At 55.3% G+C, this 21,885-nt stretch overlaps 7 protein-coding genes across 7 annotated transcripts; 4 read left to right on the top strand and 3 right to left on the bottom strand.

Annotated features, from left to right (window-relative positions):
- Window positions 1-905: 905 nt before the first annotated feature.
- CGCA056_v012933 (putative glutamate--cysteine ligase regulatory subunit) lies at window positions 906-1,973 on the top strand (the record flags this gene model as incomplete). The annotated part of the gene is made up of 2 exons (XM_037328177.1): window positions 906-931; window positions 1,013-1,973. 2 exons carry the CDS (start codon window positions 906-908, stop codon window positions 1,971-1,973), a joined length of 987 nt encoding a protein of 328 aa, XP_037172697.1.
- Window positions 1,974-2,197: 224 nt separating this feature from the next.
- Window positions 2,198-3,319, bottom strand: rrp4 (Exosome complex component rrp4; the record flags this gene model as incomplete). Its single annotated transcript, XM_037328176.1, has 2 exons — window positions 2,198-3,023; window positions 3,114-3,319. 2 exons carry the CDS (start codon window positions 3,317-3,319, stop codon window positions 2,198-2,200), a joined length of 1,032 nt encoding a protein of 343 aa, XP_037172696.1.
- Window positions 3,320-4,001: 682 nt separating this feature from the next.
- CGCA056_v012931 (Uncharacterized protein) lies at window positions 4,002-4,359 on the bottom strand (the record flags this gene model as incomplete). Its single annotated transcript, XM_037328175.1, has 2 exons — window positions 4,002-4,183; window positions 4,245-4,359. 2 exons carry the CDS (start codon window positions 4,357-4,359, stop codon window positions 4,002-4,004), a joined length of 297 nt encoding a protein of 98 aa, XP_037173610.1.
- A 191-nt stretch (window positions 4,360-4,550) lies between these two features.
- fabD (Malonyl CoA-acyl carrier protein transacylase) lies at window positions 4,551-8,498 on the top strand (the record flags this gene model as incomplete). Its single annotated transcript, XM_037328174.1, has 5 exons — window positions 4,551-4,729; window positions 4,784-5,168; window positions 5,257-5,350; window positions 5,622-6,419; window positions 7,405-8,498. 5 exons carry the CDS (start codon window positions 4,551-4,553, stop codon window positions 8,496-8,498), a joined length of 2,550 nt encoding a protein of 849 aa, XP_037173609.1.
- Window positions 8,499-9,021: 523 nt separating this feature from the next.
- Window positions 9,022-9,749, top strand: trappc2l (Trafficking protein particle complex subunit 2-like protein; the record flags this gene model as incomplete). Its single annotated transcript, XM_037328173.1, has 2 exons — window positions 9,022-9,072; window positions 9,204-9,749. 2 exons carry the CDS (start codon window positions 9,022-9,024, stop codon window positions 9,747-9,749), a joined length of 597 nt encoding a protein of 198 aa, XP_037173508.1.
- Window positions 9,750-10,012: 263 nt separating this feature from the next.
- On the bottom strand, window positions 10,013-12,132 carry CGCA056_v012928 (Lactation elevated protein 1-like protein B; the record flags this gene model as incomplete). Its single annotated transcript, XM_037328172.1, has 2 exons — window positions 10,013-10,965; window positions 11,115-12,132. The coding sequence occupies 2 exons, from the start codon at window positions 12,130-12,132 to the stop codon at window positions 10,013-10,015; spliced, it is 1,971 nt and encodes a 656-aa protein (XP_037173531.1).
- Window positions 12,133-13,639: 1,507 nt separating this feature from the next.
- NUP133 (Nucleoporin NUP133) lies at window positions 13,640-17,922 on the top strand (the record flags this gene model as incomplete). Its single annotated transcript, XM_037328171.1, has 4 exons — window positions 13,640-13,981; window positions 14,036-14,105; window positions 14,156-17,566; window positions 17,618-17,922. 4 exons carry the CDS (start codon window positions 13,640-13,642, stop codon window positions 17,920-17,922), a joined length of 4,128 nt encoding a protein of 1,375 aa, XP_037173232.1.
- Between the last annotated feature and the right edge of the window lie 3,963 nt (window positions 17,923-21,885).

Raw genomic sequence — 21,885 nt, 5'->3', positions numbered from 1 at the left:
CAGATCTTCAGCGTGAGATGTAGGTCTGAGTCGGACAGAGCCAAACCACGACGATTCAAGCAGATAACAGCAGCTCATAGGTCGTGGCCAGTGGGGGGAGGTACGACGCAGCACGCTGAAGTGCATACAAATCTGCCCAGAGGCGCTGACGCGATATGCTACACCCCACTATGCGCCAATGACCTGCCCCCCGGAGTCGGGTTCCTGCCGAGTTCACCGCGGAAGAGGAGGGGTGGAAGGTGGGATGGTGAGGGGGAATGTGCGGACAGCGTCTTTGGACAAGGGAAATCGACGATTCTTGTCTTGATTCAGTCATCCATTTTTGTCACTGAGACGACTCGTCGATTCTCCGGCCCGTCTATGAAAAAGGGCACCAATTCCAGCCCCCGGCGCCCTTCCCGCTCTTGTCCTCAATTATTCCATTCAGACAAACCACGCTACCAATCGATCAACAAACAAAACATCTTTCCACCTAGGGATCCCAGGTTTCGACATCTTCTAGAAGCCATCCACATACCGGCATTGCATACTCTTCACGACGTCCACACCAGGCACGGCACATTGCACCGCATCTCTCCGATTTATTTCCCACAATAAGCCGAATCTCGCATGTCGTGCGCCAACCATTATTAATTGACCTCTCTGACCTGTGATTACCGACATTACCAAGCCTATCCTTATCGGCACCCTCTCCCCTCAGATTGTTAATCAACCCCTCCAAACTCTAAAAAAAAAAAGGTACGGCACCCAGAAAAAAGTGCGACAGACGTCAAATCGACACCATCATATTGCGCGATAAGAACCCTTCACGACGCAATCTGCTCCGATCGACCAGTTCCCAGAGCCAAATTCAACCTCACGTCTCCCTACGAATATTCTACGACCTCCATAATTACCCGCCCATCATGACGAAACTAATCCTATCTACGGGGTGCGTTGCATTTTCCCAATTTTTCTTTGATTATTCATACTTGCGCCCTGAAGCTGATTGGTGATCCTCCGCCGCGTGCAGAAACATTGTCTCGGGCGGCCCCTCCATAATCCGCAAACCAGGCGCATACAGATCAAACCTCGAACTCACCAACTCGCTCCGAAGCAACTTTCTCGCTGCTCAGCAGGACTACTCGCCCTACTCGGAGGCATCCCCCATCGACGATGACGAGGCCGACGGAACCCTGAACGGAAACTCGAATGGCTACTCCAACGGCGAGAACGGTCGTTCTGGCCGGCCCCGCCTCGATATCTGGACCGCTCGCGAAGACGGTGCCCTCTACATTCCACGGATAGACTGGTCCTACTCTGGTCTGCAAGAGGAGCCGACAAGCTACGATATCACTGTCAAGCTCTTCTTCCTCCCAAACGCGCCTGCCGAAGAACGCGAGCGCTACGTGCAGGAGGCGCTGGACCTCGTCCGGAAGGAACTCGGCGTCACCACGATAGATCTTCTGATCGCCTCATTCCCGGGAATGTCCTTCGAGGGAGATTGTGAGTGGGAGGCTGACAAGCGCAACGCCAGCCAAGGCAACATCGACCAGGAGGCCGCGACGTGGACGGTACTCGAGGACCTGTGCCGCCGCGGTGAGGTTAAGACCCTCGGCATCTCTGAATTCGGCACCGAGAAGCTTGCAAAGTTCATCAAAAAGGTCGATATCCGTCCCGCCGTTGACCAGATCAACACGAAGGACTGCTGTAGCGTGCCGCCAACTCTCGTCAAGCTGGCCAAGACAGAGGGCGTCGAATTGCTTGTCCACACCGACTGCACCGACATTTTGCCTAGCGGCACCCTCCGCGAGCTTCTGGGTCACGGACTGCAGGGCGCTGGCGTCCTCGCTGACCCTCTTGAAGGCGGCGAGGGCCTGTACGGCGACCTCGTGCCGGAATGGGTGGTCAAGTACACGGCTTTCGTCAAGGACCGAGGCGTAATCGAGAACAAGGGATATTTCGCTGGCGCGGAGCTCGTGGAGACCTCTTGAGAGGCTCCTTCTTGTCGTGCTGTTGGGATTAATGATACCATGGCCGAACAATATGGCCTATAGATAAATACTGCATAGCGTTCCTGTGTCTGGCGGACTCTGGGTTTTTCTTGGTGGTTGCACTGAACCCTTCCTGTCTATTAGAGTCTTGGTCTCAAGACATTTTCCACGAACATGATCTATTCCTGGTTCTCGAACGTCCCCAATGTAGCCGAGTGATATGCTTAGTCCTTCAGCAAGGCCTCTGCAAGCCGCTTCCCCCTTTCACCTCCAAGGTAGATGTCGTCCTCGACGCTCTCCATTCCAATCTCGACAGCCTCCTTGTAGCCCCTGACTAACAAGTCCTCGTCAACGCGCAGGCCGTTCTCCACCAGCGCCAAAATCACACTCCGTATACGCGCAATCTCCCGCATGGTCTCGACATCGATCTGGTCGTTCTGGCTGGAGTAGACGTTGGCGCTCACGCTCTCCTCCATGCGGTTCAGCCCGACTGACTCGGGCATCTCGCTCTCGACATGCTTCGCAATCCAGATGAACCCGTTGACGCCGAGCGTGACGTGAACCTTTGCCGCGCCCCTCGCCGCGTCCATAACCCACTGCTGCCTCTTGGCACGCACCACACCACCGCCGCCCCCGGTGCCGCTGACCGCGCAGAAGACGCCGTTGCGCAGCTTGCCATACTTCAGGGAACGGGTGTGCAAGCTCGCCGCGCCGTCCTGATGCAGCTGCTGGACCTCCGCGACGACGAGGTCGCCCTCGGCGAAGAAGGAGCGGATCTGGAGCTCGTCCGTGTCGGTGCGCTTGCGGAGGATGCCGCCAGGCAGGTTGATGGCGGAGATCTGGAGGATGGCGAGCTGCGAGGAGCCGACGTCGACGCGCCAGCGCTTGGCCTGGACCTCGACTATGCGGCCGACGACGAGGTCGCCGATCTCGGGGGTGTAGCGGGCGCGCAGGGGCCGGACGGAGAGGAGTTTGTTGGTGCGGGTTACGGTTCCCGCGACGGAGGAGACGATTTCGGTGGTGCTCGGGGTGACGTAGGTGCCGTGGCCTCTGCGTGGGAAGTCAGATTACATGTCTCTTCAGAAGTGCACCGGTACAGCAGAAAGAAAAACGAGGGAGGGGAGGCGGCGCTGCACGAACCTCATCCACTGGGGGTCGTCGGTGATGACTTCACCGGGCGTGACGATCTCGTAGTTGTCGCCGCGAGGGCGCTTCGCTGGGCGAGACATGGAGACATCGCCCTCGATGTCGACGCCGCCATCGGAATCTGAGTCGGAGTCGCTGGGGCGTTGTGCGAGCTTTGGCCGTGCCGGTGTGCCTCTCGGGGCGAGGATTGTGATGGGCATTCTGAAGAGAGGACGGCGACGAGGCCGTAGGAGGACGGGACGTGACGATGATGCTAGATCTCAGTCGGTTCCAGGCGAAATTTGGATTGTCGGGAAAATTTGAGCTCGTTTCTCTCGATTTTAGGCACCAATCGCAAAGTTGGCTGGGTTTCGTGGGGTATTGTGGTGGTGTTGCGTGGTTGACATTGAGGTGCAAAGAATTTTTGGTGAAGCTATGGAGGGGCAGATCAGAGCATGCGGTTGATGGACCGTCGCCGAGCCACTGCATTTTGGCAACCCAACAACAGAAAAAGTCCCGTCCAGGTGCATAGAATGAATTGTTTTCTATTACTGAATTGATTACAAGCTAGAGTTCTTCATTCATACATGGGTATATGGTACAGCTCTGTCGCAGCTTTTGAGCGCATGCATACAACATCTGCTCGCTGCACAGATGGCGAGAGGCATGAACAGTCCCTGCACGGAGTATGCATCGCATGGGAGGGAAATATCTGCCCCAGCCGGCGGCATGACTGCTCCCTTGGCGTCTCGTGTTGCGCACTACAGCTGGCTGTCGATGCGACGGCCCTGGGTTGACCTCCGCAACGTCTCTTCTGAGCCTGGCGACGAGTTCTTCTCGTGTGTATGTGTATGGGTTGAGTGGTGATTAAAGCTTCCAAGTGCCTTATTGGCCTACATCTCATTATCTGAAGAATCTCCAGATTCCCAAGTATGTCAAGCCGATGGAGATGCTGATAATGCCCATCTTGCGACTCTGCATACCGAACTTTGACTTGGACTTGAGGATTAACGGACGGTTCTTTTCGAGTTGGCCCATTCCGGACATGTAGTTGTAGGCTGCAAGACCGAGAAATGCACCGCTTCCTGAATGCAATAACATTAGTATTTTGTCGCCTACAACGGCATGGGAACGCATTGCTCTTACCGACAACTCTGCAGGACATGCAATCATCGCCGCGGTCCTCGCGCAGGAGATCGTCAAGCTTCTCGGGCTTGTCGAGGGTGCCCACGTTGGGGACTTTGTCTCCTCCTCCAAACATGGCTGTTGTGTGGTGCTTGAACTGCCCCAAGAGGTTTGGAAGATCGTCAGGTGTTTTTGCGACCAAAGGCTCCGATGCACCGTACAATCCGGGGCAGCTTGAGATGGAAGCAGGGTTGCGTGGCGCGTGATTGGCTGGGAGGAGCCGCTCCCTTGCACTAACATTTAATTTCATCATCGAGCATGTGCGCCATGGCGGGACGGTGGTTCCTGGCAGCTGGAGCTCCCGCCAGCGGCCAAGCACCGACTGTCACCAAGAGGGAGAGCCAGAACCTCCCCCCACACACTCATCAACTACACGGCGCAGCCTCCGATGCCGACCTGACGATGAACGGCGTTATTGAGGCGCTGCACATCTACGATGAGCACAAGTCAGTCATCTCTTGAAGTCGGCCCGTTCAGTGAGAGATACTGACACCGCGCAGCCATGCCATCCTGTCGCACACGTACACGGGTCGCCCGCTGTCGGCACAGCATCTTCTACCCCTCTACCTAGAGCATCCTGCGCCGCGCCCGAACGTATTATACTTGCCAAACACAAGCCCTCCGACGCTCGTCTTCAGCCTCAAGCACGCCAACCTCCTCTTCCTGGCTACTTCCTCGTCCGATATCGAGCCTCTCCTCGTCCTCGAGTTCATACACCGCATAATCGATGTGTTTGAAGAGTTCCTTGGTGCTCCCTTGCTGGCGCACAAGATCGAGAGCAACTACGACGTCGTAGCGCAGCTTTTGAACGAGATGTGCGATGCCGGCAACATCAACACCACGGAACCAAATGCGCTGAGGGATTTGGTCGAGGTTGAGGGCTGGGTAGGAAAGCTGTTGGGGAGCATCAATTTACCAGGGTAAGAGATATTTTCAAGAGCTCAAGACGAGCCGCATCTGACAATCTGAGCAGGAAGCCTGGAAACTTTGGCACAAGCTTCTCGAACTCAAGCGCACCGTCGATAATTGCACAAAACACTCCGGCCTTACCTTGGCGTCGAGCCAATGTACGACATACCTCCAACGAGATGTACGCAGATATCGTCGAGACTCTTACAGTCACACTTGCTCCTTCGGGAAGACCATTGGCCGCTTTTTCCAATGGAACAATAGCATTCACCTGCAAGGTGTCAGGCGTACCTGACATCGTCATGACATTAACAAGTCCATCGGGCAAACACAACTTGGCGGGTTTTATGGACCTCCCTGTGTTCCACCCATGTGTTCGTCTGGCAAGATGGAAAGAGAGGCCAGGGGAGCTGAGCTTCATACCTCCAGACGGCCGATTCATCTTGGCTAGCTACGAAGTCGACTTGCTCCCGTTCACAAGCGGCAAAAGTGGCAACATCAGTTCAAATAATCTCAAGCTGCCTGTCAACATTGAGATGAAAACCGGACTTGGACCGACAGGCTCTGATTTCGAGGTTCGGCTTCACGTGAACAAGGTTCTAGGCACAGGAGGTCCGTCTGCACAAAGCCAATATGGCAGAGGCGGAGGCGGTGCAGGTCGAGGATTTGGAGGTCCCCATGTTGGAACACCTGCATCGCCGCTGATGGAGGATCTCATCGTTACGGTGCCGTTGCCAGCTGAGGTTAGAAACCTCCCGGAATTGCGGCCTAGCAAGGGAGACGCGAGCTTCAGTCCTGGTGAGAAGGTTCTGGAGTGGCACATTCCTACAAAGGAGCTGTCCGTCGGCACTTCTTACTTCGGTCTTCGGTGTACAGTTGTTGGCCAGCTGCCTGACGATGAGGACGATGAGCTGGACCCTACTGGATTCGGATTCGGGAAGTCGTATGCCTACGATGAACCCTATCAAGCAACAAGCCCCGTCAGGGCGAAGAAGACGACGGAAAAGGCTGACGACGAGAAAGACGCGAAGAAAGTGGCGCAAAACAAGATGCTGATGCCCAGCTCAGCCTCGGTGAGCTTCTCGGTAAAGGGTTGGCTACCGAGTGGTCTTAAAGTGGAAAGCATTTTGATCGACCCTCGCAAGAGCAAAGGCCTGGGAGAGGGTGTTAAACCATACAAAGGAGTCAAGTACTTGACCGTCAGCAAGGGCGGTGTAGAAACGCGATGTTAGTCGGCAGGGTCAGGCGAAAATAATGACTTAGAGTTGAAAAACATTGGTTATTTCACATGCTTCTCGATCAATGACTCTGTTAGCTTAACGGCTAGTCGGGCACTAAGGTAGAAGACATATCAAGATGGCAACGGTGATTGACACTGCTGTTGCTTCTGACGCATTCTAGCCATGTTTTTCAATGTCGGGTGCCTCAATCGAAGAGCTATGACTCTTCAAGACTCGGCATCCAACAACGAATCTACAGATCTCCATCGCATCGGCCCCCCCTGGTCCCTGAAATGATCTGCTGAGCATCTGCTGATGTGCCCCGCCCGGCGCAGCGGAACCCAGAAAACGCGCTGTAAGAGGTCGTCTTCAGCGTGCAATCGCGGGGTACTCCAGCGAGAGGTCCATCGGCCTCGGGACTCGGTTAGGGGCGGCCACTTGGAGCATCCGCCAATTCCATCTGGCGTCATGGCATTGAACGCCACTACCACGTTCCCTATGCCGCCCGTGGCTTAGGTTGGCTGTGTGACACATTCGACGGTCTGGGTCGCGCAAACTTGAGACTCGTTTACTTTTTTGTTCCCTCTCCTACTTCTCTCCCTCTTAGTCCTCTCTAGGCTTTTTGTGCTTGCTTCAAAATTCGCATGGGAGTTGTCGACACAAGCTCATGTTCGCGATAATCTAGCTCCCCCAGCTTGTAATCGGCTGGCGTCACTGGCCATGACAGCTCCTGGAACTCACTACCTCCGCCGAGGCGGCCAACGCATATGGGCTGATGGGCTCGGCTGCCTCGGCAGAAAATGTAATGCGACAACGACACATACGATAGACATTGCTTCCAGGAGTAGTCGGCGGCATGCCTCGACGCAAGGGAAGCGGCCGCGGACGGCGCTGTTCTTTCCAGGTCAGTGGACATGAAGCGAAGAGGGGAACAGGAGGAGGGGCGAGCTCGTCTTTGCTGGCGACGGATGAGCTGACGTTACACCGCGCAGGCCAAGGAGTGCAGAAGGTCGGCATGATCACGCCATGGCTCGAGGCCTTCCCCACGACGGCGAAGCCCATCTTGGAGGAGATTGATCACTACATGGGATACAAGCTCTCCGACATCATCGCCAACGGCCCGGGCAAGCTGCTTACGAAGACACCCAACGCCCAGCCCGCCATCATGGCGACCTCGATCCTCATCCTCCGCATTCTGCAGCGCGAGTTCGGCTTCGACATTCCACAGCGCGTCGACGTCACTCTTGGGCATTCGCTGGGAGAATTCGCGGCGCTGGTGGCGGGCGGATACCTCGAGTTCGAAGACAGCTTATATCTGGTGCGCAAGCGGGCCGAGGCCATGCATGAGGCGACAAGGCGCGCTGTGGATGAATACGGCGGAGAGTACGGCATGGTGGCTATTGTAACAGAACCGGAGTACTTGAAGGGCCTGATCGAGGCTATACACGACTTTGTGGGACACTCGAGCGCGGGATCCAAGGGGGAGAGCTCGGAAGACGTCCCGCCGATAGAGCAGGTGCTCATTGCGAACATCAACAGCAAGAACCAAATCGTGTTAAGCGGCAACATTGAGCGGATCAAGACTCTTGCTACACACGTCAGGCAGTTCTTGGGGCATGACCCACGCGCTGTGCGGTTGAACAGCGACAGTCCGTTTCACAGCCCGATCATGAAGCCTGCGGTCTCGGTTGTGAAAAATATTCTACACAGGAAGAGCAGGGTCAAAGGGCGTGAAGGGGAGGATATCATCACATTCCCGGGCAAGTTGCCCTGTATAAGCAACGTCAGCGCGAGGCCGTTTGAGAGCAAGGAGGACGTGAAGGATCTCCTAGCGCGGCAATGCCTAGAGACGGTGAGGTGGTGGGACAGTATCAAATATCTCGACCAGGAGGAGAAAGTGAGGCGGTGGGTTGGTATCGGGCCCGGCAAGGTCGGACGCAACCTCGTCGGAAAGGAGGTGGGCATGAGAGGAAAGGACTCGGTCAAAGGCGGTGGCGTATGGGCCATCACGGACCCGAACGAGATCGAAGAAGTGCTGAAGGGACTCGAGGATACGGAGCATTGGTCGGACGACGATGCTGAATGAGGAGCTGTAATGTCTTTATGCGGAATATGGGGTTTATTGGTCTGGCGCTTTCGTTACCAAGCACGAGCACGAGAGCTCGTCTCATGGTCCATCTTTACCAGCTTGTTTGATGGTTACTGGAGTAATGGATCTTTCTTCACAATGTGTAACTTTATTTTACCAGAAAGTCTGCAATATGCTGACTGCTGCAAAACACATATTTGAGCACCAGAGGCGATTTTGTTAATATTGACATTGCTCCGAGTGCTAGCTACGCAGCGGCAGCCGTTGAAGATCCGTTGCCTTTCCTCCCACAGCGACCCCTGACATCGATGCGGGGCACTCGAGGGACCCAAAAATCAATTAAGCTCCCGCCGACACCACAGCTAAGGTACCTACCCCAGCTCTCCAATCTCCAACCCTCCTCTGCGACGACGTTCGACCTCAAGCATACCGTGTCCATCAACCGCATTACGCATCTTCCGCCGCAAATTCAGCGCCAACCGAAACCAGCACAGCGCAAGGAAGCACGGCGAATGTGGCTATGGCGACCGCGATCCCCTCAATAGCCTGCATAGGCATCATCGGCCGCAACGTACGTCCAATCGCAGACAGGCCACCCCCTCCGCATGCTCCTGAGCTCTTCCTCAAACCGCCCATCCTTGGCTGGAGCTCTTTGGCAAGGACGACACTTGCTGACGAGAGCGATGCTGACGAGAGCGACAGAACAACCCCCTCCACATCTCCATATTCCCGTCGTACAACCCGTCAACAAACACCTTCGCCCTGATCCGCACGCCCCTCCAGTTCTCCCTCCTCCTCTCCTCGACCTTAGATATCTTCGAACTACGACACAACGCAAGCGGGCCCAATGCGGCAGGTGCTCCCAGTGGGGGCTCCGGTCTCTCAGGCGAGGTCGGCCTCCTCCACGCGGTTGACGAGCGGCTCGCCGCGTACGGCTGGGAAACGAACACGGGCGTCAAGATCGTCGTCGTCGTGGACATGCGCGGGCGGAGGGTCGGCGGCGGCGGCGACGCCGCTGCGGCTTCTGCTAAAGGACGGGGAGCTGTCGGGCTTCGTGAGCAGGAGTTGCGGGTCGTGTTCAGGGCGGTGCAGAGCGCCTACGTCAGGTTGCTGCAGAACCCCTTTTACGAGCCCGACGAACACTCGCCGGTGTCTGGACGCGGGGGCAGGGTGATCAAGAGCAAGAAGTTTGAGGGGGATGTACGGAGGATTGGTGAGGCTTGGACGCCTGGTGTCACGACACTGTGAGACGGCTGGAAAGCTTCCAGAATGAGGAGTTTATGGCGTTTCTAAGACGGGAGGTACTGTAAATCGAATTGCGATTCTATATTGTGTCGGGCCAGGGCCCACTGGCGGCGTTGTAAGATATCTATCACGAGACACAAAGGTTTATATCGCCCGATGCGACGGGCGCGTGCGTGGGCCCAGCGTCGCCAAAATGCTATGCTATGCGCCGGTACATGCTATCCTAAATCGGATCTAAACATGGATATTCCAAACAACCAAAAACTTCACCTCCCACTGAACTGCTCGACCCTGCGCTCCGCCTCCTCCAAAGCTTCTCGTCTTTCAATAACGAGCTTGTCGGTACCGAACGGTCCGTCAACAGGCCTCGACGGACCCATCATGGCATCCGCCTGTCTGGCGCGCGGCGGCAGAGGCTCGTCCTTCTTGGGTTTGGATGGCAAGGAGTTCTCCCAGTGCCGCGACGCCCTGGGCACAGGAGTCCACCACTCCCCAGGTGAACCTCCTCGAGCATGCCATGCCTCGCTACACAGCTCCCACAGTCTGCTCGCCGCACGACGGTACGCAAACCGCTCGTCTTCACCCGTGAATGCTGCCGTGTTGCTGAAGTTGGGGCTCCCGCCGCCTCCACCAACGTGACCCAGCTTGCCAAAGTCGGAGTCTTGGTCGGGGTCATACTTGGCCGTCGGAAGTTCCGTGTCGTAGAAGGAGATGTTGGGTCTGAACGGCGCCGCGGAGTCCTGGTAAACCTCGGCGATCGTCTCAGAGTGGATCGCGTCAGAGTCGACGACCTCCTCCCCAGCGGCGGCAGCAGCCGCCACAGCTTCCTCCTGGGCGCGGATGTCTGGGAAGAAGAGATCGTCGGGCCCCGTTTGGGCGCGGACGAACAGCTTGCACCTTGCTTCGTAGAGGGCGTCTAGGAGCGTGATGAAGCGGCGGGCTTCGTTCTTCTGCAGGGCCGTGAGGGTAGGGACATTGTCGATGATGAAGGTGTGGTAGGTCGAGGCCATGGTTACGTAGTCGGCCGGGCCGAGGGTCGCGACGAGGGCGTCAAAGTCCCAGTAAACCACGCCGCCGTGTTGGCGGGGGATGGGGATTGTGCGGCCGTATACTGTCAGCGTTGCTGAGGACCAAGAGTGGGAGAGGTGCTGGGCTAGAGCAGTTGTCCAAGGGGTTGTGTCGGGCGTGAGCAGGAAGTACTTGGAAGGTGTTGATGTTTCTAGTGATGTTAGTCTGATAACTTGACTAAGATGGGACGCATTGGTGCAAGTTCGAGTAAAGATGCTGAGGTGGGTGGGTGTTGAGTTGAATGAAAGGGGGATCGTATGCTCGGCAACAGATAATTCAAGGCCTGTAAAGGTAACATACCGTCTTTGGGCTCCTTCTTAGCCAGCTCCTCCCCACCTATAAAGCCAGCTACAGGGGCCTCGACTGCAATAGTCTCACCAGTTTCACGACGTCTAAAGTCCGTTGCCCCTTCCATGTGCCAAAAGTCGCATCGCGCCTTCAACACTTCCAGAAAAGCTGCGAAGTCGTTTTGACTGTGGAGAGTAGCCTTGGATCGTGCGCCACCAAGAAAGAGACTCTTCAGGAAACCGTCTGACGGAGGGACCGTGTACTCGACACCGATGGCCTTCTGTAGTTCTTCAGGCATGCGGTTGGATGATGCGATGAGGACCCCGCCGAGGTGGAAGAAGGCTATGAACAGGTGGGACAGGATCTTACTTGCTGCCCTGTCCGGAAGCTGGAACTCATCCAGGAACAGGATCGGAGACTCCTCGACAAGTTTCTTGGCGAGCCAGAGCATGGAGTACTCCTTCTCGTTGCCGCTTAGCTCTGGGTGAGACCGACGGAACTTCTCGAGCTGTGAGAATGTGTAGAGCATAAACGTGTTGAAGTGCCACCGCCTCTTCTTCTCTGTCGGCAGGCCCTGAGCCAGCAGATCTATCAACATCGACTTGCCGACGCCGACTTCGCCTGAGAGGAAGAGACCTCTAGGGGAGTTGATGGTGATGGCGCCCTCGAGGCTGGTCATGACTCTGACGAGAGCCATCGGGTTGGGGTCTTTCGTCTCGGGCATGATCTTCTTTGACACATGCTTGAACAGCGGGTTATCCCATATGGGATGGTTTGGCATGGCCAATCTTGCAGCGGCCTCTTCGGGGTCCTGAGCCTCGGGGATGTCGGCGACTTGCTTCAGGCGCTCCCGATAGTCCTCTTCCGGGGCGTAGTCTTTCAAACGGGTATACAGTTTTTGAAGATGGATAGCCAGCCGGTGTTGAGAGGGGTCTGGGGCGAGAAGTTTGGTGGAGATGAGGGTGCGGTATTTGACGAGCGGATCGGTGATGGCCATGGCAGTTGAGTACTGGCGACCCACGAGGGCCATCTTGACCGAGTTGAGTCTCAGTTTCCTCGTTATCATGGTCATCGTCGTTGATGGTTGTGTTGATAAAGAAACGATAGCTAAAAAGAAAGGCTGTACAAGCCGCACAAAGGATACTGCGGTGTGAAAGAGCTAGTCAAAGCTACTGGCGCGTGTCCCGTGCAATATCACTGGCCAGTATGAAGGCATATACGTCGCCGGCCTTTTGTGAAGTTCTAGGAACTTAGGAAATTGAGGTCGGAGGACAGCTCGGCTCCAGATCCCCAGCTCGGGACTAAGTTTCAGAGGAAACCAAATGTGCAGACTACCCTGGAAGTCCACTTATGACGATCTAGGCCAAGTGTAAACCGTTTACTACACTGATGGCCAGATCCAAAGAAATATGAAATCAGCTGTGAGTCCTTCTCTTAGCATCCTGGCAGCTCAGGTTGATCGGCGATATACCTCCAGTCGACAACAGGACCGAGCCAGTTCGCATGTAAGTCCCGTCTGGCCTTTTTCGAAATAGTGTGAAAAATCGGGTTGCTCATTGGCTACGTTGAACCATGGATAGCATAAGCAGGGCTCTCACCAGAAGCATTCCCCGGAGATTGTGAGTTGGTTGCGAGTCAACAGACTTCGGGCGGAATGTTCCACAGAGGCGTAGATGGGGCAGGATGACGATGAGATTGATATCGACTGACCCTCGTAGTCTCAAGGTTTCTGTTACTTGAGCGAGGGTTATTTGAGCTGTTAAACTGTATGCCTCAGGTCCTGGGGGGAAGATAGAGAGTCTGAGTTGGTGGATATTTCCTTTTGTATCCAGACATCAGAATGGTTCTATCTGCGGCCAGTGTCCCGCCGTCAGTTCCCGAGGGCCGACGCTGGGAGTGACGTTGTTGACTTGGTTTCCATGGCTCCACTAAGGGTCCCTATTTTCTTCCAATGCGGCGATTCAGCAGGCTCCAGTACGATCGCGGAGTCGGCCAATCAGAGACATTCATCAGGTCAGACGCACCATGCCAAAGCAGGTACGTACCGGAACCGGGACCAACGCGCTGGAAGTATCTCAGTGCTCCTGGTGCCCCTTCCGCCGCCTCAGCTGGCACGGCTGCACAGCTGCAGAGAGCCTGCACGCCGCACCACTGGGGAGCCACTTGGAGCCGCCTGGAGCCAATGAGGCCTGACAAACCGCTCCCGACTTCAGTGAGGTGAGAGGTGAGCTTCTCTTAGCACCACCCAGAGCTGGTGCTGGTGGTCCGTGCTTGGCAGATGCAGCAACCTTGTGTTTTTTTCGACAAGACCCAATCGATTGATGCTTCGTCACTCTCACATATTTGCTAAATCCGCTTTGGAGTCTGCCACCTACGTCCCTGGCACTCCGCTTTCCCTAACAATACCTTAGGCCGCAGAATTCATCCTCGAAATGTTTTTCTGATCCTCCTCCATCAACCGAATCGAACATCATCACCATCCACGGCGACCCCGAATACCACCACCCCCTTCGCGCCCGGTCGCTCGAAACATCACCATGTTTTCTCCCTCCGCGAGCGAAGGCGGCCCTGCTACCGCCACGCGAAGCAGAAGACGCCAGCGGCCCGTCAGCAATGAGAGCCTCGCTCAACAACCCAAGGCCAAGCGCCAGCGTCTCCCTCTGACCGAACAGACCTTCACCAACCCCGATGTATCGAACGCGCCTGCCCCGGAGATGTACGAGGTCAAGTCCGACAAAGTTGCGACGCTCGACGTGCGGCAAGACGGCATCGAAAACCACCACCCCATCACGCCCACGCCGAGGAAGGAGCTCAGCGTACGCGCGAAAAAGCCCAAGGGCGGCGAAAGACCTACCAAGGGTGATGGAAGCGTTGTTTTGGTAGGTCTCACCTCGGTCGCATTGCGTCCTCGACGGCTGCTAACAATTTTCCAGACGACGAATAACGCCTACACGGTGAGCAAACTCCCTGCGCTTCCAGACCGCATCCGTGCGGATGCTTCAGGTACGTTCTCTACAATTTACGCGCCCATTACCACCTAACCCTCCGTGAAGCTCAGCAACATGGCGATGTTTTCTCGAACGGATACGCCCTTAGCTTGACCCATACACACGCCATCGTCTGGCCATACACGAACCCTACCCAATCCCCCGAGACATTCACCTTCACTCTCCCATATCCCTCGAAGCACACTTCAGAACCTCTTCCATTGGGCTGTCTTGTGTCGCCGTCAGCCTCCTCTACAGAGCCGGGCCTGGTGGTTGTCATGCCCGTGAGTGGAAAAATTGCGTACTGGGAGTCCATCTCGAGCGCGGCAACCCTGGATTTCATCCGCCAACAACGACATGGTGTGGAGGGATCAATATCTGGCATGTACTCGGGCGAGAGAGTCATTCAGATCACCAACGCCGAGTCCGCCGGGTTCGTCCTTGCCTTTACGAGCGGCAGGCTGGCGTACATGAGCGTTCGCGACGGACACGGCCGACCCACGATTTCGGTCCAATTCCTCCGCACGAGCCTGGGACCCGCGGCCGGAGGACTTCTCGGAAGCATTCGCCATGCTCTTACGCACACCGCTGGCCGCGGGGATATTGCCGCCGTACGAGCAGAACGCACCACTCGGGTCGGCGAACGCAATGTTGTTGCTGCTACTCTCAAGGGGAGGCTGCACGCATGGAGGATCCACCGCGGAGGACACCACGACACGATTGTTGAGGCGGACATGCAAGAAGAGATCATCGACGCTATTCGCGAAGTTGACCCATCGAGCGGAGAATTCCACCACGACACATTCGAGGTTGTCGACCTTGCGTTTGTGCCAAAGGGCTTGGACGCCAAGTACCGGGACATGAGCAGGCTCAGCAATGCCATGGCCTCAGACGACATCAACTTGCAGCACCTCGTCTTGCTTGTCAGTCTTACAAAGAAGAAAGAGTCGCACTACTCTCTGGTTGAAGTCATCCTCTCGCCCTCCTCAGCGCAGGTTGGTATGGTCCGGCCCATCACCTCATACAAGGTGCGCTACAGCCCGGCGAACCCACTGCAGGCCGCAAGACCTCGCCTGTACCTTCCCCGGCCCGCTCTGGTTGCTTTCGTTGTGTTCGACAAGGCAGTTGTTGTCGCGTCAATTGGTGTTCCCCCGGAGTCACCCGACTCGCAGCTCCAAGAGGATAATCACATCATTCCTCCTACGTATGAAGATGTGATCACCCTCTCCGACAACAACCAATCAGAGATTCTCGGTTCGGGCTTTGAAGAGCCTCAGAACGGCAGCGAAGAATCAAGAAGCCAGCGCCAAAAAACCAAGAACCCATCAGTCGTTCTCATCGTGCGTGGTACAGGCGTTGTGCGATTGATGACAACAGACATAGACAGATTCGGCAGTGACAAGCCCCCGAAAGTCACACCGAAGAGCAAGCTAGAGCAAGCCGTTTTCTTCGGCAACAAGACAGATACCCCATTGGTTTTCGATGGAAGGAAAGGAGTCCAGTTCTCAGACAACGAAATGGCGGAAGCTGCACTACAGTTGAGCCATGAGATTATGAGCTCATCAACACCGCACATCTCGACAGTACCGGCATCTCTGGAAGACAACCTCAGCAACCGCGTGATCGCCCTGGAACGCTTGATGGCTCATCTGAAGCACACGAAGGTCAACTTGGACAGGCGGACCCGATGGCTTTTGCTTTCTCATGCTGAGAAGATGATGGTCGCCACTATTCTCTGGAAGAAGCACGAGGTTTTTACGAATGAACGACCTGCAAACGATAAGAAGGATTTGGTCGCAGAAATCGTTGAGTTCATCCACCAAGACGACAAGACGACCCCCAACCGGAACGTTGGAGAGCTTGACCGAGTGAGACACTGGTTCATTCATGACGTGGGCAGACTAGAGATCTTCATTGCTTGGGCATATGAGGTGATCAAGTACATGTACAAGGATCATTTGATGGATGATGTTCGCATCACTCGTCTCATGTACGAGGCTCAGCAGGTGAACTTGGTGGCGCTCATGACAGCTTTGAACTACCGACAAGAAAGATTGGCTTTCTACGGACTTGAGGATGAGGAGCTGGACTTTGGTATCCTTCGTGACAATTACGAAGGCCTTTCTGAGCCATGGACCGGCTGCCACTACATCACAAACAACCTCAAGCGGTTGCTTGAGTTGAGCCATACATGGCTAGACCAGTACTACCCACCGAAGGAAAAGACCAAGGACAAGTCTAAGCAACCGGACCCTGCTCTACTTGAGAAGATCAACAAGGAGATTTCTAATCTGACCGACCAGTACTTGGTGTCTCTGCTCGAGGCCTCTCGGTGGAATTCCGCTCAACTCGACGCCAAGACGCAAAAATGGTCGGAACACTTGTCGAAGCTTTACGATTCCGATCGTAACGACAAGGTACTTTCACTTTTGCGACTTGGTAAGTGGGACGAGAGCATCAACATTGCCGAGAAGCATCGCTGTTGGAGGGCCCTTGCTTTGGCTATGATCGAGCAAATCAATTCTCTTAGGACAGAGGCTACTATTTCGCGATCACAAGTCGAGGCTCGCGAACTCACCAACAAGGCCGAGGCGAGGGAAAAGCAGATTGGCCAATACTTCGATAAGTACGGAGAGGCCTTCGCTTTTCCTATGTACGAGATCTTGTTGGACGGTGCCGGCGTACAGGCAGTCCTCGACTTCCAGTACGACAACCATGCGTACAGGACGAAGTTCCTCCGCCAGAAGCCTGAGCTCGCCAGAATATCTTGGATCAACGACGTCCAAGGCGAGGACGACATCGACCATGCTGCGGAGACTCTACTTAACCTCGGCCTGACCCGCGAGCAACAAGTCTGGAACAAGAAGATTGAGCTCAGTCTTGGCAAGCTTGCGCTGATGGCTGAGTCTCCAGAGCCCTCAACTCCCGACCTCTTCGGACTCAAGCGAGCAGCCAGCAGCGATATCAAAGAACCCAAGAACGACGAGAAGCTGGATACCATCGACAACCAACTTGGGCTGATCAGGATTCAGGACCAGTTGTATGCGCAGGTCTTCCCTTCCATTCAAACGGCTGTCGACGAGACGGCCGAGGTCCAGCTTGCGATGGAGAACCATTGTGTGCAGATTCCCAAGAAGCAGAAGGCTCTGATTCAAGTCTTTGAAAACAGCATGCGCCGACTCGTTAGGCATGAGGCGCTCGATGCTCTGTCTCTCATCGATCTGCTTACACTCATCAACCTTCCGGCTGAGACCGCTGCTGAGATCGCAGACCCCTTCTACTTGGCACTTCTGGCCGCTTCGTACGGCCTCAATGGCGAGGAGCTCAAGGAGGCCAAGCGTCTCATCTGGAGACGATGCTTCATCCGAGACGACTGGACGAAGATCAATGACACTCAATTGAAGGACGACTCGGCTGTCGAGGAGAAGATCACAAGCACGACACTCTTCAGCGCATTTGCCTCTTGCTACCAGCATCGTGAGTGTTACCGCCGTGACAAACCGTATCCTCATGCTAACAATGCAACAGAGACAATTGATAACCCGTTCCAGCCCTTCCGGCCGTCGGACGCGCTCGGCGCCTTCACCGAGGACCTGGACTCTCGTTTCGACATTATGGAAAAGTCGTACAGGGACAAGCTCCTCGACGCCATGAAGTGGGAGGACTCCGTGTTGCGCAAGTACATTGAGAAGGCGCGTCTGGAGGAATGGACCCGCACGACGGCCGAGTCGGCCGAAGCGCTGGTTGCGGAAACCGTGGACGAAGCCACGCGGGCTGCCACCGAAGAGCTTCCGGATCAGCACACGAACGGAAAAGCGAACGGCATCCACTGAGACGCGTACCGGGTTGTGGGAGTAGGCTAGCTAGCTAGCCACACATGTCATCCCGTATGATGAAGACTTATTTCTTTGTTTTGCTAATGTTGGGGTTGTTTGTATTAAAGCCTTCAGGGCTTCATTGGGGTTGTCTCGCCTCCACGGTGCCACGGCACGAGGCCACATTTTTTTTTTGTTTCGTACACTTTAACTACACACATTCATGATGACATTGGGATGGATGGCATAGGAGGCGGGGATGGGTTGGGGTTATCCAGGGGGTTCCCTCTCTTTTTTCCAATAGGCTCTCTCTCTATTTTCTATGAAAGAAAAAAGAACACACACAAAGACAAGGAACGAAACATCAGATATCATCAACAGCAAACGCGTAAGAGAACAAAAGTGTGGGTCGGGCGCTACTTTTTTGGAGTTTATGGGAGACAGGTATCTGTCAAGTAATTCAATCTAGAAGAACCTTTCCTCGTTTCGTTGACAGGATCTGGGATATAAAAGCTGCTGTAACCTTTTTGCACATCATTCCAGGTTTTGATTATCGTCGTCTGCGTGTCATATGTTTCATCGCTGACGTTGCTAATGGCCGTTTGACGTGTGACGACATTTGTTTGCGACTTGCAGTTGTGGCCATAGTATCTACTATATGTGAGGACGTTTTGAAGTGGTGGGGGGTTTGTTGCGTGGTCTATCTGTCGCTCTCTCCCTCGGACTTTGACTCTCCACGACTAAGCGGAAGCTCTGGCCAGATTATGTGGGCGTCGATTCTACGTCTCACAAGTTTCTATACAAAACGATATACGTCTTTAAGGGTCCCATCCATATATTTTGTGTTTCTCAGAGATGGCATGTTTCGAGAGATCGGATGCGGAGTGGGAGACAGACAATGTGGAGCTAGCTTCTGGAAAGCTTTCTTGCACGTTTTCTGTTGAGGTCTGAGACGGCGGACGGAGACGGAGGGTATGGATGGGAAAGTTTGCCGTGTTCGCTCTCGCGGTCGAAGTGCGATAATTCCGGCAGGGGAAAAATCGGAGCACCGATGCTCACTCTGCAAGCATATCCTTTTCCTCTCCCACCACCTTGCTTTCGCCGGTTTTACCATCCGGCAACTTTGACAAGACGAGGCACGATTCATGCCGCCGTTGGCAGGAGAGAGGGGGTTGAGTTAGGGAGGCGAAAAAAATATGAGAAACGCGTTGCGCGCGCGCGGAGATGCAGATACGTCATTCACATGGATGAAAGACCAAGCTGCGCCCGTGCCGAGGAGAATGAAAGGCGCTCTATCCTTGGGCGGGCATTACTCACCGCGGCGGGACTCGTTGGCTTTCTTGAGACATGACTTGCTAACTTTAAGACTGTGTCTTGTCAGCGAGCTTGATTCGTCACGGGCGAGTATTGGTGCGGCGTTAGCTTCGTCGTGTAAGCTATAGTCACGACGGGGAGCGAGACATGCAGTGTTCGCGAGATATCGTCGAGAGGATGGTGCCATGGGTTTTCTTAGTAACATTCTGCTTCTTCGACCTATGTGTGTTCACGAGCTTCCGGAGTGCGACAGAGCTATGGGTTAGGACGGGCTGGGCTTGAGACGGGAATTGGTGATTGGATGACGGGTTGGCGGAGGGACGCGGGGAGGCCTGTGTGCGGTTGAGACTCACGAGAGTTGTAGGGAGATGGGTCAGCGTTTCATTTGAAGCCTGGCGAATATCTCCGATGGCGAGGGAGGGCCAGCTGACGGGGATCGGGGGAGCAGAAGTGAAACCGTAGGGCGGGAGGGAGACTGAATGAGTGGCTCCTCAAGACGCCTCTCTCGACGGAATGGTAGGAAGAGGACATCGGATGATGGGCTCTGTTTTCTTTGGTTGTGTTGGGAGGGCGGTAGCCGCCCGACAGCGCGCAGCGCGAGGGGCAAGCCGTAACGAACGACAGTTGCAAGCGATCTCCAACCAACCTGCGTGGCACTGTTGCCAAGGGGAAGGGCGGCAGCTGGTTGACAGCCACCGACTTGTTCTCTGCAGAAGGAGAAGAAGAAAAAAAGAGGTCAACATGGAACGGGGCGGGCTTTCACCGCATCTCGGGCGGCACCTCGGCGGTGGGAACCTAGCATGCCGGGCTCTGACGCCGCTGCAGGTCCAACCCGGGATGGGCAAGGAGCTGCTGCAGGAGACGAGGCCATTGGACAGCGGCGCCTTCAGCAGCTGCAACGGCTGCAGGCAGGCGGATTCCTCTGGTTGGTGATCTTGCGTTTTTTTTTTCTCCTCTGGACCCCGTTGAAGCGTACTTTTTTGGTTCGTTGCGTCGAGTAGGTGACGGCCTGGTGAATGGTTGACCGATGAACCTGGTCAGGGTGGGTTGACCTAGGCGTTTTAGCACACTGCTTTTCTGCATTTGAGTTGCCGAGCATGAGAGTTTCGATGATTTATGCTGAGAGCTCTGTACATCTGCGCATCTCGAGGTGCAGAGTTCATGCCAATCAGATGCCGTAGTGTAGGCATAGAGTTAGCGTCCGCAGGCAGCCTTATTGGATCTGCTGTGAGCAGGCTCCAGCTCTGGCGAGGCTTCAATAGCTTATCTGACCGTGGCACAGTTGCCGACAACCGGTTCTGCTAACTCGGTATGCGGAACTCAGCCCGAGTCGAGCAGAACGGTTGTCGCCAGATGCGCTTGTCATCTTATTGGCGACATGTCATGTTTGCCGCGTGCTTCCATCGAGGTGAGGCACATCTGGTAATCGTATGCTGAGAGGGAGGACGCCGAGGCTGTACGGACGTACCTTTCTTTGATGCGTCGTCGTGCATGTTGTTTGGCCTGCCCTCGACAGTCTGTTCTCCTGGCTGTCTCCCGTCTCCCTGAGGTACCTTAGAAAGGGGTCGTCGACCGGATAACGAGTGGCTAGCAGGAGCACGGGAACAAAGCGAGGAATGCAGCCATTGAAGCAGACACCCGCTAAGCCGTCAGCGGACCTCGATCCCCGCACAGGGCATACGCCGTGTATTTTCTAGGGTCGTTTCTAGCGCGAGCTTCCAGTGCTGTTTTGGCTTGGCTTGATATGCACCGCAATGCTCCACGGCAGAAGAATTCGATGTGATTTATTCCACCCGGCAGCCTGGACGGGACAGGCGCGGCCAGAGTTCCCCTTGGCCCCTGGCGCGTCGTTCGGCTATCCGCTGTTGGTGCTTAGTGCCTAACGCGAGTGACCCTGGCCTGGAGCGGTGTCAGTGTCCCGTTTGTCTCCCCGTGGCTGGCAGACGAGGCACGACAGACACAGCAGAACCTGCGAACCTGTCAGACGGACGGCTCGCGGGTGGCTGGATAGTTAATCATCAGACGAGCGATGATGCAGTGGGCGCTGGACTTTCGCACTTTCGAGATAAGTCGGATCTTCGAATAGGAGAGAGAGGGAGCGGCGAGAGGCAGGAAAAGGGGAGTCGGGTTTAATTTAGATTTCTCATGAGACGAGACGAGACGAATACGGCGTGGGTTCTTCAGCAAGGTCATATCGTAGGCGAGGATACGGACGGCGCCAGAGCAAGCAGCAGACGGAGCAGCGAGCGGTCTTGGAGGTACACAACTCCAGCTGCATGCTGTATCCGTATGCTGTACAGAGCAATGGTTGAGAAACAGAAGTTGGGACTCGAGACGTCCCGTCGCGGTTGGAAGAGAGCTAACTGGAAGATCGTACTGCAAAATTGGGGCGACTGGGGGACGCCGTAGGCGACCCGAAGAAGAAGTTGGCTCCGGTACATGCGAAATTGGTGGGAAATTGGGGGTGACGACAGGTACCTTGCTCTTTTTTTACCTACTGGTTTGGTCCTTGGCAACGACGTTTCCACTTCCACTGCTCACCTCAGGTTGCTGCTGCGCTTGAGGTGTCGGTAAGGCAAGGTACATGTCCAAGTTCCTGGCGGGAGTGGACTTTTCCGGTACGTACCTGGTGTCTCTCACTTCTATTGACCAATGATTGCGTCTGCA

Source organism: Colletotrichum aenigma (genome assembly GCF_013390185.1).
Source record: "Colletotrichum aenigma strain Cg56 chromosome Unknown KSG_Cg56_contig09, whole genome shotgun sequence".
Lineage (NCBI taxonomy): Eukaryota > Fungi > Ascomycota > Sordariomycetes > Glomerellales > Glomerellaceae > Colletotrichum > Colletotrichum aenigma.
The sequence above is the reverse complement of the archived record's forward strand: the minus strand, read 5'-3'. Positions and strand labels throughout refer to the sequence as shown.